This window comes from Mobula hypostoma, chromosome 30 (assembly GCF_963921235.1).
Source record: "Mobula hypostoma chromosome 30, sMobHyp1.1, whole genome shotgun sequence".
In the NCBI taxonomy this organism is placed as follows: Eukaryota; Metazoa; Chordata; class Chondrichthyes; order Myliobatiformes; family Myliobatidae; genus Mobula; species Mobula hypostoma.
The window spans coordinates 6,254,490-6,272,753 of record NC_086126.1 but is presented as its reverse complement, the minus strand read 5'-3'; the positions used below and the strand labels follow the sequence as shown (position 1 = coordinate 6,272,753).

General features: G+C 54.9%; 1 protein-coding gene across 2 annotated transcripts in view; it reads right to left on the bottom strand.

The window, feature by feature from the left end:
• Nucleotides 1–2,662: 2,662 nt before the first annotated feature.
• Nucleotides 2,663–18,264, bottom strand: part of LOC134339729 (mitogen-activated protein kinase kinase kinase kinase 2-like) — a 95,972-nt gene continuing 80,370 nt past the window's right edge. For both annotated transcript variants that reach the window (XM_063036453.1, XM_063036455.1), the window contains 12 exons: nt 18,090–18,174; nt 17,504–17,583; nt 17,247–17,307; nt 16,873–16,996; nt 15,344–15,402; nt 14,718–14,821; nt 8,639–8,816; nt 7,162–7,230; nt 5,919–6,005; nt 4,038–4,108; nt 3,607–3,662; nt 2,663–2,895 (listed from right to left, as the gene is read on the bottom strand). In XM_063036453.1, the coding sequence (XP_062892523.1) occupies nt 2,808–2,895; nt 3,607–3,662; nt 4,038–4,108; nt 5,919–6,005; nt 7,162–7,230; nt 8,639–8,816; nt 14,718–14,821; nt 15,344–15,402; nt 16,873–16,996; nt 17,247–17,307; nt 17,504–17,583; nt 18,090–18,174 (1,062 nt within the window). In that variant the 3' untranslated portion in view covers nt 2,663–2,807. The remainder of the gene's footprint in view (nt 2,896–3,606; nt 3,663–4,037; nt 4,109–5,918; nt 6,006–7,161; nt 7,231–8,638; nt 8,817–14,717; nt 14,822–15,343; nt 15,403–16,872; nt 16,997–17,246; nt 17,308–17,503; nt 17,584–18,089; nt 18,175–18,264) is intronic.

The window sequence follows — 18,264 nt, the reverse complement described above, 5'->3', positions numbered from 1 at the left end:
AAGAGGATGCAGAGTGACTTGGATAGGTTGGGTGAGTGGGCAAATTCATGGCAGATGCAATTTAATGTGGATGAATGTGAAGTTATCCACTTTAGTGGCAAAAACAGGAAAACAGATTATTATCTGAATGGTTGCCGATTAGGAAAAGGGGAGGTGCAACGAGACCTGGGTGTCATTATACACCAGTCATTGAAAGTGGGCATGCAGGTACAGCAGGCGGTGAAAAAAGGCAAATGGTATGCAAGAGGATTCGAGTACAGGAGCAGGGAGGTACTACTGCAGTTGTACAAGGCCTTGGTGAGACCACACCTGGAGTATTGTGTGCAGTTTTGGTCCCCTAATCTGAGGAAAGACATCCTTGCCATAGAGGGAGTACAAAGAAGGTTCACCAGATTGATTCCTGGGATGGCAGGACTTTCGTATGATGAAAGACTGGATGAACTAGGCTTATACTCGTTGGAATTTAGAAGATTGAGGGGGGATCTTATTGAAACGTATAAAATCCTAAAGGGATTGGACAGGCTAGATGCAGGAAGATTGTTCCCGATGTTGGGGAAGTCCAGAACGAGGGGTCACAGTTTGAGGATAAAGGGGAAGCCTTTTAGGACCGAGATGAGGAAAAACTTCTTCACACAGAGAGTGGTGAATCTGTGGAATTCTCTGCCACAGGAAACAGTTGAGGCCAGTTCATTGGCTATATTTAAGAGGGGAGTTAGATATGGCCCTTGTGGCTAAAGGGATCAGGGGGTATGGAGGGAAGGTAATTCCCCTGACGTTAAATGTACCTATTCAGCCTCATACACGATGACCACCTTCCACTAAAGTTTACTATTATTGTCGCAAACACGAAGAAATCTGCAGATGCTGGAAATTCAAGCAACATACATCAAAGTTGCTGGTGAACGCAGCAGGCCAGGCAGCATCTCTAGGAAGAGGTACAGTTGACGTTTCGGGCCGAGACCCTTCGTCAGGACTAACTGAAAGAAGAGCTAGTAAGAGATTTGAAAGGGGGAGGGGGAGGGGGAGATCCGAAATGATAGGAGAAGACAGGAGGGGGAGGGATGGAGCCAAGAGCTGGACAGGTGATTGGCAAAGGGGATATGAGGCTGGAGAAGGGAGAGGATCATGGGACGGGAGGTCTAGGGAGAGAGAAAGAGGGAGGGGAGCCCAGAGGAAGATGGAGAGCAGGCAAGGAGTAATTGTGTCTCTGTACCCCCGTGGAATGTGTGGGTTCTATCCGCTTTCCTCCCACAGGCCAAAGACGTCCCAGTTAGCAGGTCATTGAAAATTGTCCTGTGATTAGACTCGGGCTGTCATGGGGTTGCTGGACAGTGAGGCTCGAAAGGTCAAAGGGCCTAATCTGCACTGTATCACCAAATATTATCAATAATTTTTCAAACCTTCCTCTTCATCCTCGACAAAGCTAGACAGAAGAGGAAGGGTGTAAGGGCCAGAGGGGGTTACAGACACAGGGAGGGGTGTAGGGACCGGAGGGGGTTACAGACACAGGGAGGGGTGTAGGGACCGGAGGGGGTTACAGAGACAGGGAGGGCTGTAGGGACCGGAGGGGGTTACAGAGACAGGGAGGGGTGTAGGGGCTGGAGGGGGTTACAGAGACAGGGAGGGGTGTAGGGGCTGGAGGGGTTACAGAGACAGGGAGGGGTGTAGGGACCGGAGGGGGTTACAGAGACAGGGAGGGGTGTAGGGGCTGGAGGGGGTTACAGAGACAGGGAGGGGTGTAGGGACCGGAGGGGGTTACAGAGACGGGTAGGGACTGGAGGGGGTTACACAGACAGGGAGGGATGAAGGGGCTGGAGGGTGTTACAGAGACAGGGAGGGGTGTAGGGGCCGGAGGGTGTTACAGAGACAGGGAGGGGTGTAGGGGATGGGGGGGGTTACAGAGACGGGAGGGGTGTAGGGGCCGGAGGGGGTTACAGAGACGGGGTGGGGTGTAGGGGCCGGTGGGGGTTACAGAGACAGGGAGGGGTGTAGGGGCCGTAGGGGGTTACAGAGACGGGGAGGGGTGTCGGGGCCAGAGGGGGTTACAGAGACGGGGAGAGATGTAGGGGTCGGAGGGGGTTACAGAGACGGGGAAGGGTGTAGGGGCCAGAGGGGGTTACAGAGACGGGGAGGGGTGTAGGGGATGGGGGGGTTACAGAGACAGGGAGGGGTGTAGGGGACAGAGGAAGTTATAGAGACGGAGAGGGGTGTAGGGGCTGGAGGGGGTTACAGAGACAGGGAGGGGTGTAGGGGCAGGAGGGGGTTACAGAGACGGGGAGGGGTGTAGGGGCAGGAGGGGGTTACAGAGACGGGGAGGGGTGTAGGGACCGGAGGGGGTTACAGAGACGGGGAGGGGTGTAGGGGACAGAGGGGGTTACAGAGACAGGGAGGGGTGTAGGGGCCGGAGGGGTTACACAGACGGGGGGGTTGTAGGGGCTGGAGGGGGTTACAGAGACGGGCAGGGGTGTAGGGATTGGTGGGGGTTACAGAGACGGGGAGGGGTGTTGGTGCCGGAGGGGGTTACAGAGACGGGGAGGGGTGTAGGGGCCGGAGGGGGTTACAGAGACGGGGAGGGGTGTAGGGGCCGGAGGGGGTTACAGAGATAGGGAGGGGTGAAGGGGATTGCAAATGTTTTAAATGAGCTTAATCCAACCACCAGTAACCATTCTGATTAAAACACAACTTTTATTATACAATTCCACTTAAATAATAATTAACAGAAGTCTCCTGCAAGCTCCTGGGGTTCTGTCCCGAACTGTACACAGAGTCTAGGTGGGTTCGAGCCCCACTTCCCTGCCTGGGGGGGCTCAGTAGCTGCTCTCGTGCCCCGTCAGGATGTAGAGGTTACTGTGTGCCTCCGGTTGATTGGTGGGGGTGCTCTCCAAGATAATGTCCCTGCAGGCAGCAAAGGAAGACAGTGTCACCAAACAACAGCACACGAGGAATCCTGCCAGTGAAGTCGCAGGCCACTCGGCCCCTCGGGCCCCCTGCCGGCCCTCGTGAGCACCCTCTGTCCAAATCACTCAGACACGGACGTTCGGACCGGCACACGGACTCCGGGTGAACCGGGGTTTAAATGGTGATCCGACGGGGGAATCCAATGAGATTGAATGGAATTATCGGGCATGGAAGTGGGGTAGGGGGAAGAGTGTCCTGACAACAGGAACATCACATTTCATTAGAGAAAGAGGAAGGGATTTAGGGACCTGAGAGTGTCACAGAGACGGAGAGGGGTGTAGGGGCCGGAGGGGGTTACAGAGACAGGGAGGGGTGTAGGGGCTGGAGGGGGTTACAGAGACAGGGAGGGGTGTAGGGGCCGGAGGGGGTTACAGAGACGGGGAGGGGTGTAGGGGCTGGAGGGGGTTACAGAGACGGGGAGGGGTGTAGGGGCCAGAGGGGTTTACAGAGACGGGGAGGGGTGTAGGGTACTGGAGGGGATTACAGAGATAGGGAGGGGTGTAGGGACTGGAGGGGGTTACAGAGATGGGGAGGGGTGTAGGGACTGGAGGGAGTTACAGACACAGGGAGGGGTTACAGATAGAGGGGGGATAGGAGAATGTGTGCGCCTATGCAGAGTCCCCTGTCGCACTCACACCCGAGTCTCACCGTTGGGTGCCCAGTACACGGAACTTCCGAGATTCATCCGTGATCTCCTGAGTTATCTGTAAAAGGACACATGGAATCAATTGTGGTTACACAGTGACCGACCCGTCCCCACCAGTACTGTACCCCGGTGTTACATAGTGACAGACCCATCCCCACCGGTACCGTACCCCGGTGTTACACAGTGACAGACCCGTCCCCACCGGTACCGTACCCCGGTGTTACACAGTGACAGACCCGTCCCCACCGGTACCGTACTCCGGTGTTACACAGTGACAGACCCGTCCCCACCGGTACCGTACCCCGGTGTTATACAGTGACAGACCCGTTCCCACCGGTACCGTACCCCGGTGTTACACGGTGACAGACCCGTCCCCACCGGTACCGTACCCCGGTGTTACACGGTGACAGACCCGTCCCCACCGGTACCATACCTCGTTTGTGTGGAGGCTCTGTCCCTGCATTCCGTGTGTCCAAAACGCCAGCACACTGTCCTGCAGACAAACTGCACAACGGAGACCAGTCAGTCAGTGTGCCCTCCTGCCCCTGCTCTGTGCCCCTCCCTTACCCTCCTCCCTCTGTCACTCAGCCTGACCTCTGCCTCAAGGCTGGGTCGCCACAGCCAGTAATGACCGGGCAGGAAGCTGAGAACAAGCGGCGGGAGTTGGTGGGTCGTTTCCTGAACTGCAGCAGAGTCCGCCGACAAGAGCAGGATTATTCCTCGTGCAGGGCAGTAGTGGGGGGGGGGGAATAGAGTTGTGGAATGAACGAGAAGTGGCAACACAGTGGCGAAACGCTTCACAGCGCCAGTGACCCGGGTTCAATTCCCGCCGTGGTCCCGTACGTGACCGCGTTGGTTTCCTGCCAGTGCTCCGGTTTCCTCCCACGTTCCAGATGATCTGTTGGCACCAGAAGCGTGGGCCCTGTTAGTCACTGGCGCAAATGACACATTTCACTGTGTGACAGACAGCGCTCAGTTAGCGCACTCCTTACACGTATCACTGCTCCGAGTGCATGCACTTCGATGTCTTCCCCGGTATATTCCGCATAGTGGGTCCTAAACCCAGCTGATGAGCTTGTGTTGGCTGTGTTGTGGTGCCTTTCCCGCCATACACGGCAGAATATTCAATTTCTTTTAGTACTGAGGATGCGTCGATGTTGATTGCATACTGTATTCCAAATAGATAGTTCTGCTTGCTTTGTAATATGATTGTAACTACATTGTGGGGTGCATCAGATTCTGATTCTGACGATGCTGAGGACGTTCTACGAGTCTGTGGTGGCCAGTGCTATCATGTTTGCTGTTGTGTGCTGGGGCAGCAGGCTGAGGGTGGCAGACACCAACAGAATCAACAAACTCATTCGCAAGGCCAGTGATGTTGTGGGGACGGAACTGGACTCTCTGACGGTGGTGTCTGAAAAGAGGATGCTGTCCAAGTTGCATGCCATCTTGGACAATGTCTCCCATCCACTGCATAATGTACTGGGTGGGCACAGGAGTACATTCAGCCAGAGACTCATTCCACCGAGATGCAACACAGAGCGTCATAGGAAGTCATTCCTGCCTGTGGCCATCAAACTTTACAACTCCTCCCTTGGAGGGTCAGACACCCTGAGCCAATAGACTGGTCCTGGACTTATTTCATAATCTACTCGCATAATTTACATATTACTATTTAACTACTTATGCTTTTATATTGCTATATTTATACTCTATTCTTGGTTGGTGCAACTGTAACGAAACCCAATTTCCCTCGGGATCAATAAAGTATGTCTATGTCTATGTGTATGTGCAGTCTGAAGTTAACTTTGTTGGTAACTAAAGATGGTGTGTCCTGGTGCCTAATAAACAGAGCTTGTCACTCTCAGTAGGGGAGAGAGATCGGGGCTGCTGGGTGTTCACATGGGACAAAGTATGGAGCAGTTATTGTGTTTTGTGGTCGAGACCTTTTTGCTATTGGCGGTTTTCTTTTTGCTATTTTTGCAGATTTTTCTGAGTTTCACTTTTGACGCACTTAATAAGCAGCCTTGCGCGACAGTGCAAAGTGGCTCCACCCAATTTTCCTCTGGCCGTAACCCATGCATCTAACAGACTTGTAAATTCTGATGTGCAGGTGACAAATAAAACTGATCCAAAACACTTGAACTGCAGCAGCATCTGCCGATAATAGCAGGATTATTTCCGCTTCCCCCCCCCCCCATGGGGCAGCGATTGCAGAAAAAAAAGTGTGCACTGGGCCGGCCACTTCCTCCCCAGCCCTCAACGGAGGGTAGGGGGCAAGTTGCACGCTGCCCACACGCTCAGGCAAACTCACCCACTGTCTGGACGAAGAACTGGAAGCTCAGGTCTGCTGTTGTCCTGTGGCTCTTCTCTCCCTGCAAGTTCACAATCTTCACGCAGTCTGCGGGAGAACGACACAATCCCAGCTGATACCGGGGCGGACGGAGACTCGGACCCATCCCACACCATCGTACTGCCGGGAGTGGCAGCTTCACCCTGGACCCAATCCTTCCCTTTCTCTTCAGACCACCGTCCTAACAACACATCCTCGCTGTTATTACAGTCTGATGTTGTAACCTCGATGATGCCCCGACACTGGGACCACAGGGGACCTTCGTACTTTCTCACCACAAAGCCACGTGCATGTGATCAGTACACCTGGATCTTAAACTGTGCCACAGGAGTGTTTAACACCACAGTTCAGGAGAAATTTTACACTGTGATAATTGGTATAGTGCGCTGCCTTTATGTCTAGGGATCTAGGGAGTGTGTGATGGGACGGTGTGGAGGGAGCTTCACCCTGTGTCTGACCCCGGAAGTGTGTGCTGGGACAGTGTGGAGGGAGCTTCACTCTGTGTCCGACCCCGGGAGTGTGTGGTGGGACGGTGTGGAGGGAGCTTCACTCTGTGTCTGACCCCGGGAGTGTGTGATGGGACAGTGTGGAGGGAGCTTCACTCTGTGTCTGACCCCGGGAGTGTGTGATGGGACGGTGTGGAGGGAGCTTCACTCTGTGTCTGACCCCGGGAGTGTGTGATGGGACGGTGTGGAGGGAGCTTCACTCTGTGTCTGACTCTGGGAGTGTGTGATGGGACGGTGGGGAGGGAGCTTCGCTCTGTGTCTGACTCTGGGAGTGTGTGATGGGACGGTGGGGAGGGAGCTTCGCTCTGTGTCTGACTCTGGGAGTGTGTGATGGGACGGTGCGGAGGGAGCTTCACTCTGTGTCTGACCCCGGGAGAGTGTGATGGGACGGTGTGGAGGGAGTTTCACTCTGTGTCTGACCCCGGGAGTGTGTGATGGGACGGTGTGGAGGGAGCTTCACTCTGTGTCTGACCCCGGGAGTGTGTGATGGGACGGTGTGGAGGGAGTTTCACTCTGTGTCTGACCCCGGGAGAGTGTGATGGGACGGTGTGGAGGGAGCTTCACTCTTTATGGTGAGTATGTTTAAAGGGATATTCTGTGTCTTATTCTGGATTGCAACTGTCCCTGGCCAGGGATAACTTAAAGGCATCCCCGGTAAAGATACCAGACCGAGCAGTCCCGCGATGTGAAGCACTTACTGTCAATGCAAACCAGAACATTTTCCCTGTCGAGCTGAGATACGTGGCTTGTGTTCAGTAGAGACGTCTCTGCAAAAAAAAACCGGAGGAGAGAAAGCATCGAGTCAAACCGCACTGTCTGTAAGATCCCCAGACCCCACTCCCTCAGCAAAGCTCCGTTTCCCTGTCACCCACAGATACTCACTCACTGGCCACCTCATCAGGTACCTAATGCAAACATCTGAGTAGCCCAATCACCTGGCAGCAACTCAATGCATCAAAGCATGCTGACACGGTCAAGAGGGTCAGTCGGTGTTCAGGCCAGACATCAGAATAGGGGAAGAAATGTGATCGGAGTGACTTTGGTCTTGGAATGATTGTTGGTGCCAGATGGGGTGGTTTGAGTATCTCAGAATCTCCCGGGATTTTCACGCACAACGGTCTCTAGAATTTGCAGAGGATGGCACGAGAAATAAAAGGCATCCAGAGACTGGCAGTTCAGTGCCTTGCTAATGAGAGAGGCCGGACTTGTTCAAGCTGACAGGAAGATGACGGTAACTCGAATAATCACGTGTTACAACAGTGGTGTGCAGAAGAGCATCTCTGAACGCACAACGCACCGAATTTGTAATGGATGAGCTACAGCAACTGACAACACACACACACACACACACACACACACACACACGGACGGACTCACAGAAATGAACCTCATTTGGCATTGGGTGTGAGGGACGGTTTCATGGGTTACACCGAAAGAGATGGGAAGAACCTGGCTACCGAGGGAGCGGGAGGAGGGAAATTGGAGGGGCTGGAATCGGAGGATGTGACACTGCTGCAAGTAAGCTTTTCATCGCAACTTTTACAGTTTTTCATAACCCGATAGAGGTGTATGAGATGAAAGGAAGCATAGATCGCGTGAAAAGCCAGAGACCTATTCCCAGGGTGGAAATGGCTAATCTGAAGGGACATAATTGTAAGGTGTTTAGAGAAAAGCATAGAGGGGGGGTGTCAGAGGTAGGATTTTTTTTATTTTTACATACAGAGAGTGCTAGGTATGTGGAATCTGCTGCCGTTTTTAAACACACACAGAGAGTGGTAGGTGTGTGGAATCTGGTGGTAGAGGCTGATACATTTGGGGCATTTCAGTGACTCTCAGATAGGCATGTGGATGAAATAAAAATGGAGGACTATGTGGGAGCTGTTTCAGAACCTGGAGGTATGGGGGCTTCAAGCTCCAGATGGGAGCTGGGAGAAGATGGCCCGGCCCGGATAGTGGGGAATCTCTGATGATGGACGTTCGATTGAATGTTGGGGTAGGTTAAAGGGCCAGCATTGTGGGCTGAAGGGCCTGTTTGTGTTCTATGCACTGTGCGTACGACGATAAACTCAACTTTGATCACGTGGCTGAGCTGGGCGGTCACTCCATTTGGCGAGGGAGTGAGAGGCGCCCCTCCCCGCCCCCCCCCACACCGACTCTGACCCCGGCGCTGCCCACCTGGCCGTGAGTGGCGAAGGAGAGTTCCGGAGGACATGAGCTGGACCGTCTCGAACTGCAGCACCTGGCTGGGGTGCGTGGGGGCGCGGACGCCCAGGCACACCCGGGGATACTCCTCGTCCGGGAACACCAGCAGCTCGAAGATGTTCAGAGGGTTCGGCAGGCTCAGGCTGAATTGCTGAAAGGAAGAGCGGGGCTGGATCACTGCAGGAATACGGTAGGACAATAGCCGGCAACAGAGTGAGACCATTCGGGCCCTTGGGCCTGCTAACCCATCCTATAATAAAGTGGCGGCTCATTGTAACCATTTTTCCCGCTAATCTCTAATATTTAACAATACAACCACTTATTATGTTTAGCAGGAAAGGAAAGGTACTTCGCATCTGGAGTTTCTCTGGTTAGCGGACGATTTCCCTCCATGCCTCTCTGACGTAGGGGAGAACTGCGTACGAGGCAAGTTACGGCCATTGCCTCCTGCCGGGTGAGTTTCCAAAGAGATCACCAGCTCGTAACCCAGCATGGATGGAAAGCGTGCAGGGGAGCCGGCTGGATTCGAGCTCGGGACCTTCCGTCCCGAAGTCCGGCGCTGACGCCACTACGCCACCAGCCGGGTTCTATGTTTAGTAATAATTGCAAATATGACATTAATAAAAATAACTGCTGATAACAATTCGATTGTTGAGCACATGATTAATAACGGACCTCCAGAGATCTGAAGATGAGCTTTATTTGTCACATGCAGTGAAACGCTCCGTTTGCGTCAATGACCGACGCAGTCCGAGGATGTGCTGGGGCCAGCCCGCAAGTGATGCTGCGCTTCCGGCGCCAACGTAGCACGCCCGCAACCCACTAACCCTGACCCGTATGACCATGGAATGTGGGAGGAAACCAGAGCACCCGGAGGAAACCCGCGTGGGTTTCGTACAACATACAAGCTCCCAGCAGGAATCGGTCCCTGACCGGTGATTGCTGGCGCTGACCGCTATGCGACTTTGTATCCAATAAGGCAATCGCACGGTGATATGACATCGCCCAATATACAACATGTCAACAGTAAATACTGGTGTCACAAACACGAGAAAATCTGCAGACGCTGGAAATCCAGAGCAACACACACACACACACACACACACACAATGCTGGAGGAACTCAGCAGGTCAGGCAGCATCTATGGAGAAGAGTAAAGAGTCGACGTTTTGGGCTGAGACCCTTTATCATGACTGGAAAAATAAAAGATGAGAAGTCAGAGTTATCTTTTCATCTTTTCTTCCCAGTCCTGATAAAGAGTCTTGGCCCGAAACACTCACTGTTTACTCTTTTACATAGATACTGCCTGGCCTCCATAATTACTGGCTGCATCATGGCCTGATACGGGAACACCAATGGTTTTGAAAGGAAGATCCTACAAAGAGGTAGTGGCTCCAACCCAGGACACCATCGAGCACATCCAGATGAAACATTGCCATAGGAAAGCAGCATCCGTCATCAGAGACCTCCACCACCCAGGCCAGGCTCTCTTCTCGCTGCTAGAAGGTACAAGAGCCTCAGGGCTCGCACATCCAGGTTCAAGGACGGTTACAACCCCCCACCCCCCCCACAACCAACAGGCTCTTGAACAAAAGGTGTTAACTACACTCATATCCCTTTTGCCAATCACCTATCCAGCTCTTGGCTCCATTCCTCCCCCTCCTGTCTTCTCCTATCATTTTGGATCTCCCCCTCCCCCTCCCACTTTCAAATCCCTTACTCACTCTTCGTTCAGTTAGTCCTGACGAAGGGTCTCGGCCTGAAACGCCGACTGTACCTCTTCCGAGAGATGCTGCCTGGCCTGCTGCGTTCACCAGCAACTTTGATGTGTGTTGCTTAACTACACTGATTCTATTTCTGGCCTTCCCACAACCAATGATCTCACCTTAAGGACTCTTCATCTCATGCTCTTGTTATTTATTGCTATTTATTTATATCTGCATTTGCACAGTTTGTTGTCTTCTGCACTCTGGTTGACCTTCCATTGATCCTGTTTACAGTTACTATTCTGTAGATTTGCTGAGGATACCCGCAGGAAAACGAATCTCGGAGTTCCTTGTGACGACTAATGCTCCCTCTAATTTGTAATGACCAGAGTGCGCAAAAAATCCTGTGCCGTACAATTTTTTTGCCCCGTGACAACATGTGTGCACGGAATTTTATGTAGAGAGGTATTCATTTTAACAGCTAGCAAGCCATTAAGCCATTCTGCTTTAAACGAACTCACAGTTCTTTTGCGCTTCACGCCCTTTGCTTCTTTGGAATTCGATGTAGTGAATCAGTAATTTCCTCAATAAAAACAGTATAAATAAGCCAGTTCTAAAATCTGTGGACAAATCGTCGCCAACTCCATTAAGCCTGATTAATACTTGTGCGTCAAATAGACGCCGTAACCTACGCAAGTGGCCTACGCGTGTTGTGAGCATTTATACTTGTGCGTTGGTGTGTCTGCGTCGCTCTGCAATTCGGGCACGTCGCGCATGTGCACACAGCCGCCCGTGCAAGGCTTCATGGTCATGGTAGTCTTTCTCGGGGTAAACCAGTTTAAAGCGAGCGTCTTTTCTCGCGAAAGCGAAATGCGTCCTCCATCATTTCGGAGGTCTGTAAAGCTTTATGGAAAACATTGCAGCCAGAGTTCCTTCCCTGCCCTTCAGTCGCCCAATGGGAAGCTATTGCAGCGTAGGAGGAAATGCGATGCTACCAGGCGGACCGATCACAGTTGTTGCGGTCTGCGTCGCGTAGTTTCATCTTGGGAGAGGTGCGCGTCAGGCTGCGGCGTAGGGATCCGCGTAGGCACTACGTAGGGTTCGCGGCGACGCCATACCTACGGCGTCGATTTGACGCAGAAGTATAAATCAGCATTTAATGGCTAGTGTGGCGCTATTCCAGCTGGGGGGGGGGAGGGCTCAGAGTTCAGAGTTCAACTCCAGCGTTGTCTGTGAGGAGTTTGTACGTTCTCTTGCCGTGAACCGCGTGTGGTTTCCCCCAGGCACTCTGGTTTCCACCCAGAGTCCAAAGACGTGCCGGTTGGTAGGGAGATTGGTCATTGGTGATTAGGCTAGGTGGGGAGGGGTTGTTGGGCTGGTAGTGCCTGTTCCGCACGATATCTCAATAAATAAATCAGCCAAGCTTATTTATCAAAATGAACCACCAAGCTTTCTGCCTCATTCTTGACTTCCAGATCCAACACTCATCCTCCTACGTTCCAGCCCCGTCCTATCCAGCTTCTCCACGCCCCCACCCTGCCCCCCCCAGCCCCAGTAACTCGCTCATCAATCTCCTCCGTCCCCTTTCCAGTGAAACGCCGTCCTCCCTCTGGCTGGGAGACACTCCGGGCGAGGCAACAGGGGGGTGCCGGGGTCGTCCATGGTGTCCGGTGCTCCCGGCGTGGCCTCCTCTCCATTGGTGAGACCCGTCCCAAGTTGGGGGGGGGGGGAGGAAACGGCTTTGTCGAGCACCTCCGCTCCATCTGCCACGAGCGAGACCTCCCGGTGGCCAAACATTTTAATTCCCACTCCCGTTCCGACGTGTCCATCCACGGCCCAATATTGTGCCAAGATGTTCGGGGCGGAGGAGCAACACCTTAATATCGTATGGGTACTCTCCAATCCGATGGCATGAATATTGATTTCTCCTTCTGATAAATAAGTTCCCCCACCCCACCCCAGAACTCTTCCTCTATTCCCCACTCTGGTCTTTTTTTTTCACCTCCCCCTGGATCCCCTTCTTCCCTTTCTCCTGAGATCCACTCCCCTCCTTTTCCAGCCCTTTACCATTCCCGCCCACCAGATATCCTCCTCCCTCCCCCCACCTTTTTATTCTGGCATCTCCCCCCCCCTTCCTTCTCAGTCTTGAAGAAGGGTCTCGGCCCAAAACATCGGCTGTTTGTCAGTTTCCGGGGATGATGCCTGGCCTGCTGAGTTCCTCCAGCATCTTGTGTGTGTTGCTCTGGGTCTCCAGCGTCTGCAGAATCTCTTGCGTTACTTGTCGCTGACGTCACCCCCCCCCAACTCCGCTACTCAATAACGACTCGGGAATATAATTCCCGGCTGCATGTTTAAACATGATTAATGCAAAATTACCAGATATAACCACGTGCAGATAATTGCAGCAGTGGGACGGTTGAGTAGCGGCTAGCGTAAAGATTATCAGTGGCATCCATTGGGTGCGATCCCCGGTGCTGCCCGCGAGGACTTTGTACGTTCTCCCCGTGACCGCGTGGGTTTCCTCCGGGTGCCCTGGTTTCCTCCCACAGTCCAAAGACGTTAGTAAGGGCCAGTGAGTTGTGGATGAGGAAGTGGAGGGGTGGGTTAGTAAATTTGCTGATGACAGATAGGTTGGGGGTGTTGTGGATAGTGTGGAGGGCTGTCAGAGGTTACAGCGGGACATTGATAGGATGCAAAACTGGGCTGAGAAGTGGCAGATGGAGTTCAACCCAGATAAGTGTGAAGTGGTTCATTTTGGCAGGTCAAATATGATGGCAGAATATAGTATTAATGGTAAGACTGTTGGCAGTGTGGAGGATCAGAGGGATCTTGGGGTCCGAGTCCATAGGACACTCAAAGCAGCTGCGCAGGTTGACTCTGTGGTTAAGAAGGCATACGGTTCATTGGCCTTCATCAATCATGGAATTGAACTTAGGAGCCGAGAGGTAATGTTGCAGCTATATAGGACCCTGGTCAGACCCCACCTGGAGTACTGTGCTCAGTTTTGGTCGCCTCACTACAGGAAAAACGTGGAGACCACAGAAAGGGTGCAGAGGAGATTTACAAGGATGTTGCCTGGATTGGGGAGCATGCCTTATGAGAATAGATTGAGTGAACTTGACCTTTTCTCCTTGGAGTGACGGAGGATGAGAGGTGACCTGATAGAGGTGTACAAGATGATGACAGGCATTGATCGTGTGGATAGTCAGAGGCTTTTTCCCAGGGCTGAAATGGCGAGCACGAGAGGGCACAGTTTTAAGGTGCTTGGAAGCAGGTACAGAGGAGATGTTTTTTTATGCAGAGAGTGGTGACTGTGCAGAATGGGCTGTCGACAACGGTGGTGGAGGTGGAAACAATAGGGTCTTTTAAGAGACTCCTGGATGGCTACGTGGAGCTTAGAGAAATAGAGGGCTATGGGTAAAACCTAGGTAGTTCTAAGGTAGGGACATGCTTTGTGGGCCGAAGGGCCTGTATTATGCTATAGGTTTTCTATGTTTCTATGCTATGTTGGCGCTGGAAACATGGCGACACTCACGGGCTGCCCCCAGCTCATCCTCAGACTGCGTTTAACGCAAGCGACGCACTTCACGGTATGTTTCGATGTACGTGTGACAAAGCTGATCTTCATCTCTAGGTTTAACACCTCACCTGAGAGACGTCGCCCGCTCAGCACTGCCCCTCCTCCCTGCCGTCCCTCCCGCAGCGAGGACCTCCTTCACCCCCCCCACCCCTCCCTCGGCACGTGCCCCATCCTCGCCACCCCCCTCCCGCAGCGTGGCATTCCCTCCTTGCAGACTGTAAGACACAGGAGCAGAATCAGGCCATTCGGCCCATCAAGTCTGCTCTGTCATTTTATCAAGGCTGTTTTATTCTCCCCGTAACCTTTGGCGCCCTTACTAATCGAGAACTGTTCGTAACACGTCGCGCTCTCCCTGCTGCCCCCTCCCGCAGCGCGGAGCTCCCTCCTCGTCACCCCTCCCACGGCTCAATGCTCCTTCCCCACCGTCCCTCCCGCAGCGCGGAGCTCCCTCACTCCCTCCCTCCCAGCTCCGGTCTCTGGTGGTCAGTTTTCTCTGACCGTCTGCACGTACCGGCCTCAATGACAAATTTCCCTCCTGGAGGCCGGAGCTGGAGCCTCGAGCCCTCGCAAAGTCGAAGTCGCAGGCAGGGGGAAGAGGATCCTGACTGTGGAAATGTCGCGATTTCAGGGGGCCCCCATCCTTCGCTTCCCCCCCCACCACCACCCTGGTTTTGGGCGTCGCTGAGTTCCGATAAACTGCGCGCCCTCCCACCCCTGCAGCCGGCAAGCTCGAGGCCCAGTAACTCCCCTGCCTCGGAATGCGTACCTTGATCAGCAGGAACTTCTGCGAGGGCTCGTACCACTGCATCAGTATGACGGCGTTGTCCAGGGCCCCGCAGAGGAAGGTGGCGTCGGTGTACGGATTCCTCACTGGCGACAGAGAGAGACAAAGACCCTCAGCTCTCTGCAGGCAAAGCTGCGGTCTGAGCATGGCTTCATGTCAGGCATCAGTGAGTTTGGAGTCCGCCGGTCATAGAGGGGCAGGGGGTTACAGGATGGGACCCAATCTAGGGGTTCAGAGATTTATATATAGAATAACAGACCCCCGGTTACAGGCTGGGATCTAATCTAGGGGTAAGGGGTGTTTATATATAGAATTACAGAGCCTCAGGAATGGCTTACAGGCTGGGATCTAGTCCAGGGATTAACTTGGGGTTTACGTATATAATGACAGATTCCCAGGGGGTGGGTTACAAGCTGGGATCTGATCCAGGTGTTCAGGATGTTTACACAGAATAACAGATTCCTGGGGGAGGGTTACAGGCTGGGATCTGATCCAGGGGGGTTAACGTCTGGAATAACTGGCAGTGTGGGGTAGCTGGAATCGGCTGTGGGATTTGCTGGCGATCTCACGGCGGGTCCATCCCGGCTGACAAGATCCTCCTTCCTTACCTACGGAACACTTCCTGCAGCCCTTGCTGTCCGGGACTTTCCAGGACGCGGCGAACTTCCTGCAAGGGGAACAGACGGTCAGTTCTGTCCGCGGTGCAGACCCACAGATCCCTGCCGCCCCAGGACCAGGGACACGATCGCCTCGGGCAGCAGTGAACCAGGGGGCCGGGGGCCCCTCCGCGGCGGACCAGGGGGCCGGGGGCCCCTCCGTGGCGGACCAGGGGGCCGGGGGCTCCTCCGCAGTGATTCCCATGCAGGATTGTGTGTCAGTGTCACGGAGAGTTCACTGTGTGTTTCTGTAACCTGCACGCCGAACCGTCCCAGCGCCCTGCCTTACAGGGAGGTGGGGGCGTCCCAGCGCCCTGCCTTACAGGGAGGTGGGGGCGTCCCAGCGCCCTGCCTTACAGGGAGGTGGGGGCGTCCCAGCGCCCTGCCTTACAGGGAGGTGGGGGCGTCCCAGCGCCCTGCCTTACAGGGAGGAGGGGGCGTCCCAGCGCCCTGCCTTACAGGGAGGAGGGGGCTTTCAGCCTGGCAGGGCTTGAAGTGATGACAGCCTCTGCATACCGAGGGGCTCGGTGGTGTGGGATGTGGGTCACAGCCCAGGATGGAGGAGGTGGACCGAGTGACTCCACAAGGCAGTCCTGACTCAGACAGCAAGTCTGTTCAAGGGTTCACTGCTGCCTCTGGCCCCCTCCCTCCTCATTCTCCCGAGATCCCCATCTCCAGTCCGTTCCCGTGTTCCCCATGAGCCACCCTGGCTCCCACTGTTGTTACTAAAATAATTCTCCTCCCCCCAAATCCCCTCACCCTCACCCTCCTCCCCACCCCGCTCTCCCAGACTCTGAATCACCCTCCGTGACAAATATCCACAGAGGGAAATAGAGACAGAGAGTCAGAGACAGGAGGAGAGGTAGGGAGGGAGAGGGGGAGGGGAGGGGCAGAGGGTGAGAGAGGGGGGTGAGAGAGGGGGGAGAGAGAGGGAGAGGGGGAGGGGGGAGGGGGAGAGAGAGGGAGAGGGGGAGGGGCGGAGCAGAGGGGAAGGGGGGTGAGAGAGGGGGGAGGGGCAGAGGGGGAGACAGAGGGAGAGGGGGGAGGGGAGGGGGAGGGGGAGGGGTGAGAGAGGGGGGTTGAGAGGGGGAGGGGCAGAGGGGGAGACAGGGGGAGGGGGGAGGGGGAGGGGGAGAGGGGGGTGAGAGAGGGGGAGGGGCAGAGGGGGAGAGGGGGGAGGGGAGGGGTGAGAGAGGGGGGTTGAGAGGGGGGGAGGGGCAGAGGGGGAGAGGGGAGGGGAGGGGGAGGGGGAGAGGGGGGTGAGAGAGGGGGAGGGGCAGAGGGGGAGAGGGGGGGAGGGGTGAGAGAGGGGGGAGGGGCAGAGGGGGGAGGGGAGGGGAGGGGTGAGAGAGGGGGGAGGGGGAGAGAGAGGGAGAGGGGGAGGGGGAGGGGTGAGAGAGGGGGTTGAGAGGGGGGGAGGGGCAGAGGGGGAGACAGAGGCAGTGAGAAACAGACAGAGATGCAGTGAGAATATTACGTACTTGGGGATGATTTTGTCGGTCAGCTTGTTGGTTGGGAGTGAGATGTGAACTTGCCTCTTGTGCAGACTCTTCCTCTGCTCGAACACAGTCACCAGGTTGTGGGAACACAGTTGCAGAGACTTCCCTGGAACACGGAGAGAGTGAGGGAAGGCAGGAGACACTGGGAGTGCTACCTTGTAGGAGGGGCGGTGAGTGGGTATCACGACACTGCACTGCGGGAGGGGCGATGAGGAGCAAGTGCCAGGAGACAGGGGTTTGTGCCCAGAGATCGCATCTGTGTGGTGATCCAGGGGATGGAGGAAGGGCGGAGGGGATTACTCACCTGTGACGGACACGAGGACGTAAGACGGTGGGAGACGTGGGGGATTACTCACCTGTGACGGACATGAGGACGTTATTCATGACGAAAAGCCAGGAACATCTGTGAGGGAGCAGCTGTGGAGACAGACAGGGGGGCAGAGGGTTACATCCCAGAGTTAACACACAGTGAACAGCAGACATATCCGACGTGTGCTACAACCCCATTCTGTGTGAGTGAGTGAGAGAGAGTGTGTGCGCGAGTCAGACCTGTCCCTCCGCGAGGGTGAGCGTGTGTTTCTAAGGAGACGGTAACGGTAGCCAACTCGCCCACCTTTTCGATGGTGTCCTCGTGAAGCTCGTTGAGGTTCAGGGTGTAGATCCCTTCCTCGACCCCGAGGATTAAATACTGATCTGCAGCAGAAAATATCGATAGTCACAGCAGGCAGCCGGGCCGATTCAGACCCGACAGGGAGCTCGGTGGAAGGGGCTGTTTTCCGGGGGGGGGGTGGGGGGCATTGAATCAAGGGAGAGGGTGGGAGGGTCTTCCAGACTGGGGTCTGAAGGAAGCAACACCAGTCCTGACAGGTGATGTGGTTCAGGAGGAAAGAACAGTGCTCTGGATCTCCAGAAATAGCTCCTGGTGCCTAACCCACTCTCTCACTCCGTAAGTCTTTCTCCCTCCCTCCATCTTTCTCTCACTCCATCCTTATGTCTTTCTTTCACTCGTTCCCTCCTGCTTTCTCCCTCCCTTTCTCTTACCCCCCCCAACTCCCTCGGCCCCTCTTCATTTCAGCACCCTCACTCCCCCCACTCTCTCTTCCCCACTGCCTTCCCCCCCTTTCTTACACACTCCCCTCTCCTCTCTACCCTGCCACCCCCTCTCGCCCCCCCACCCCCATTCCCTCACCCCTCCTTACCTCTCGTCTTGGGGTGGATCCACGAGACGGAGCAGTTCAGCTTCAGTGGGCAACCGTTGAAGACTTTTGAGAAGCAGGCCCCCATCTGTAGGACAGACCAAGGGGTCCAGGAGTTATCCGGCGGCGGGACGCGTTGCCACAGCAACCCAGCGGGAAGCATTCCCCCCCCCCACCG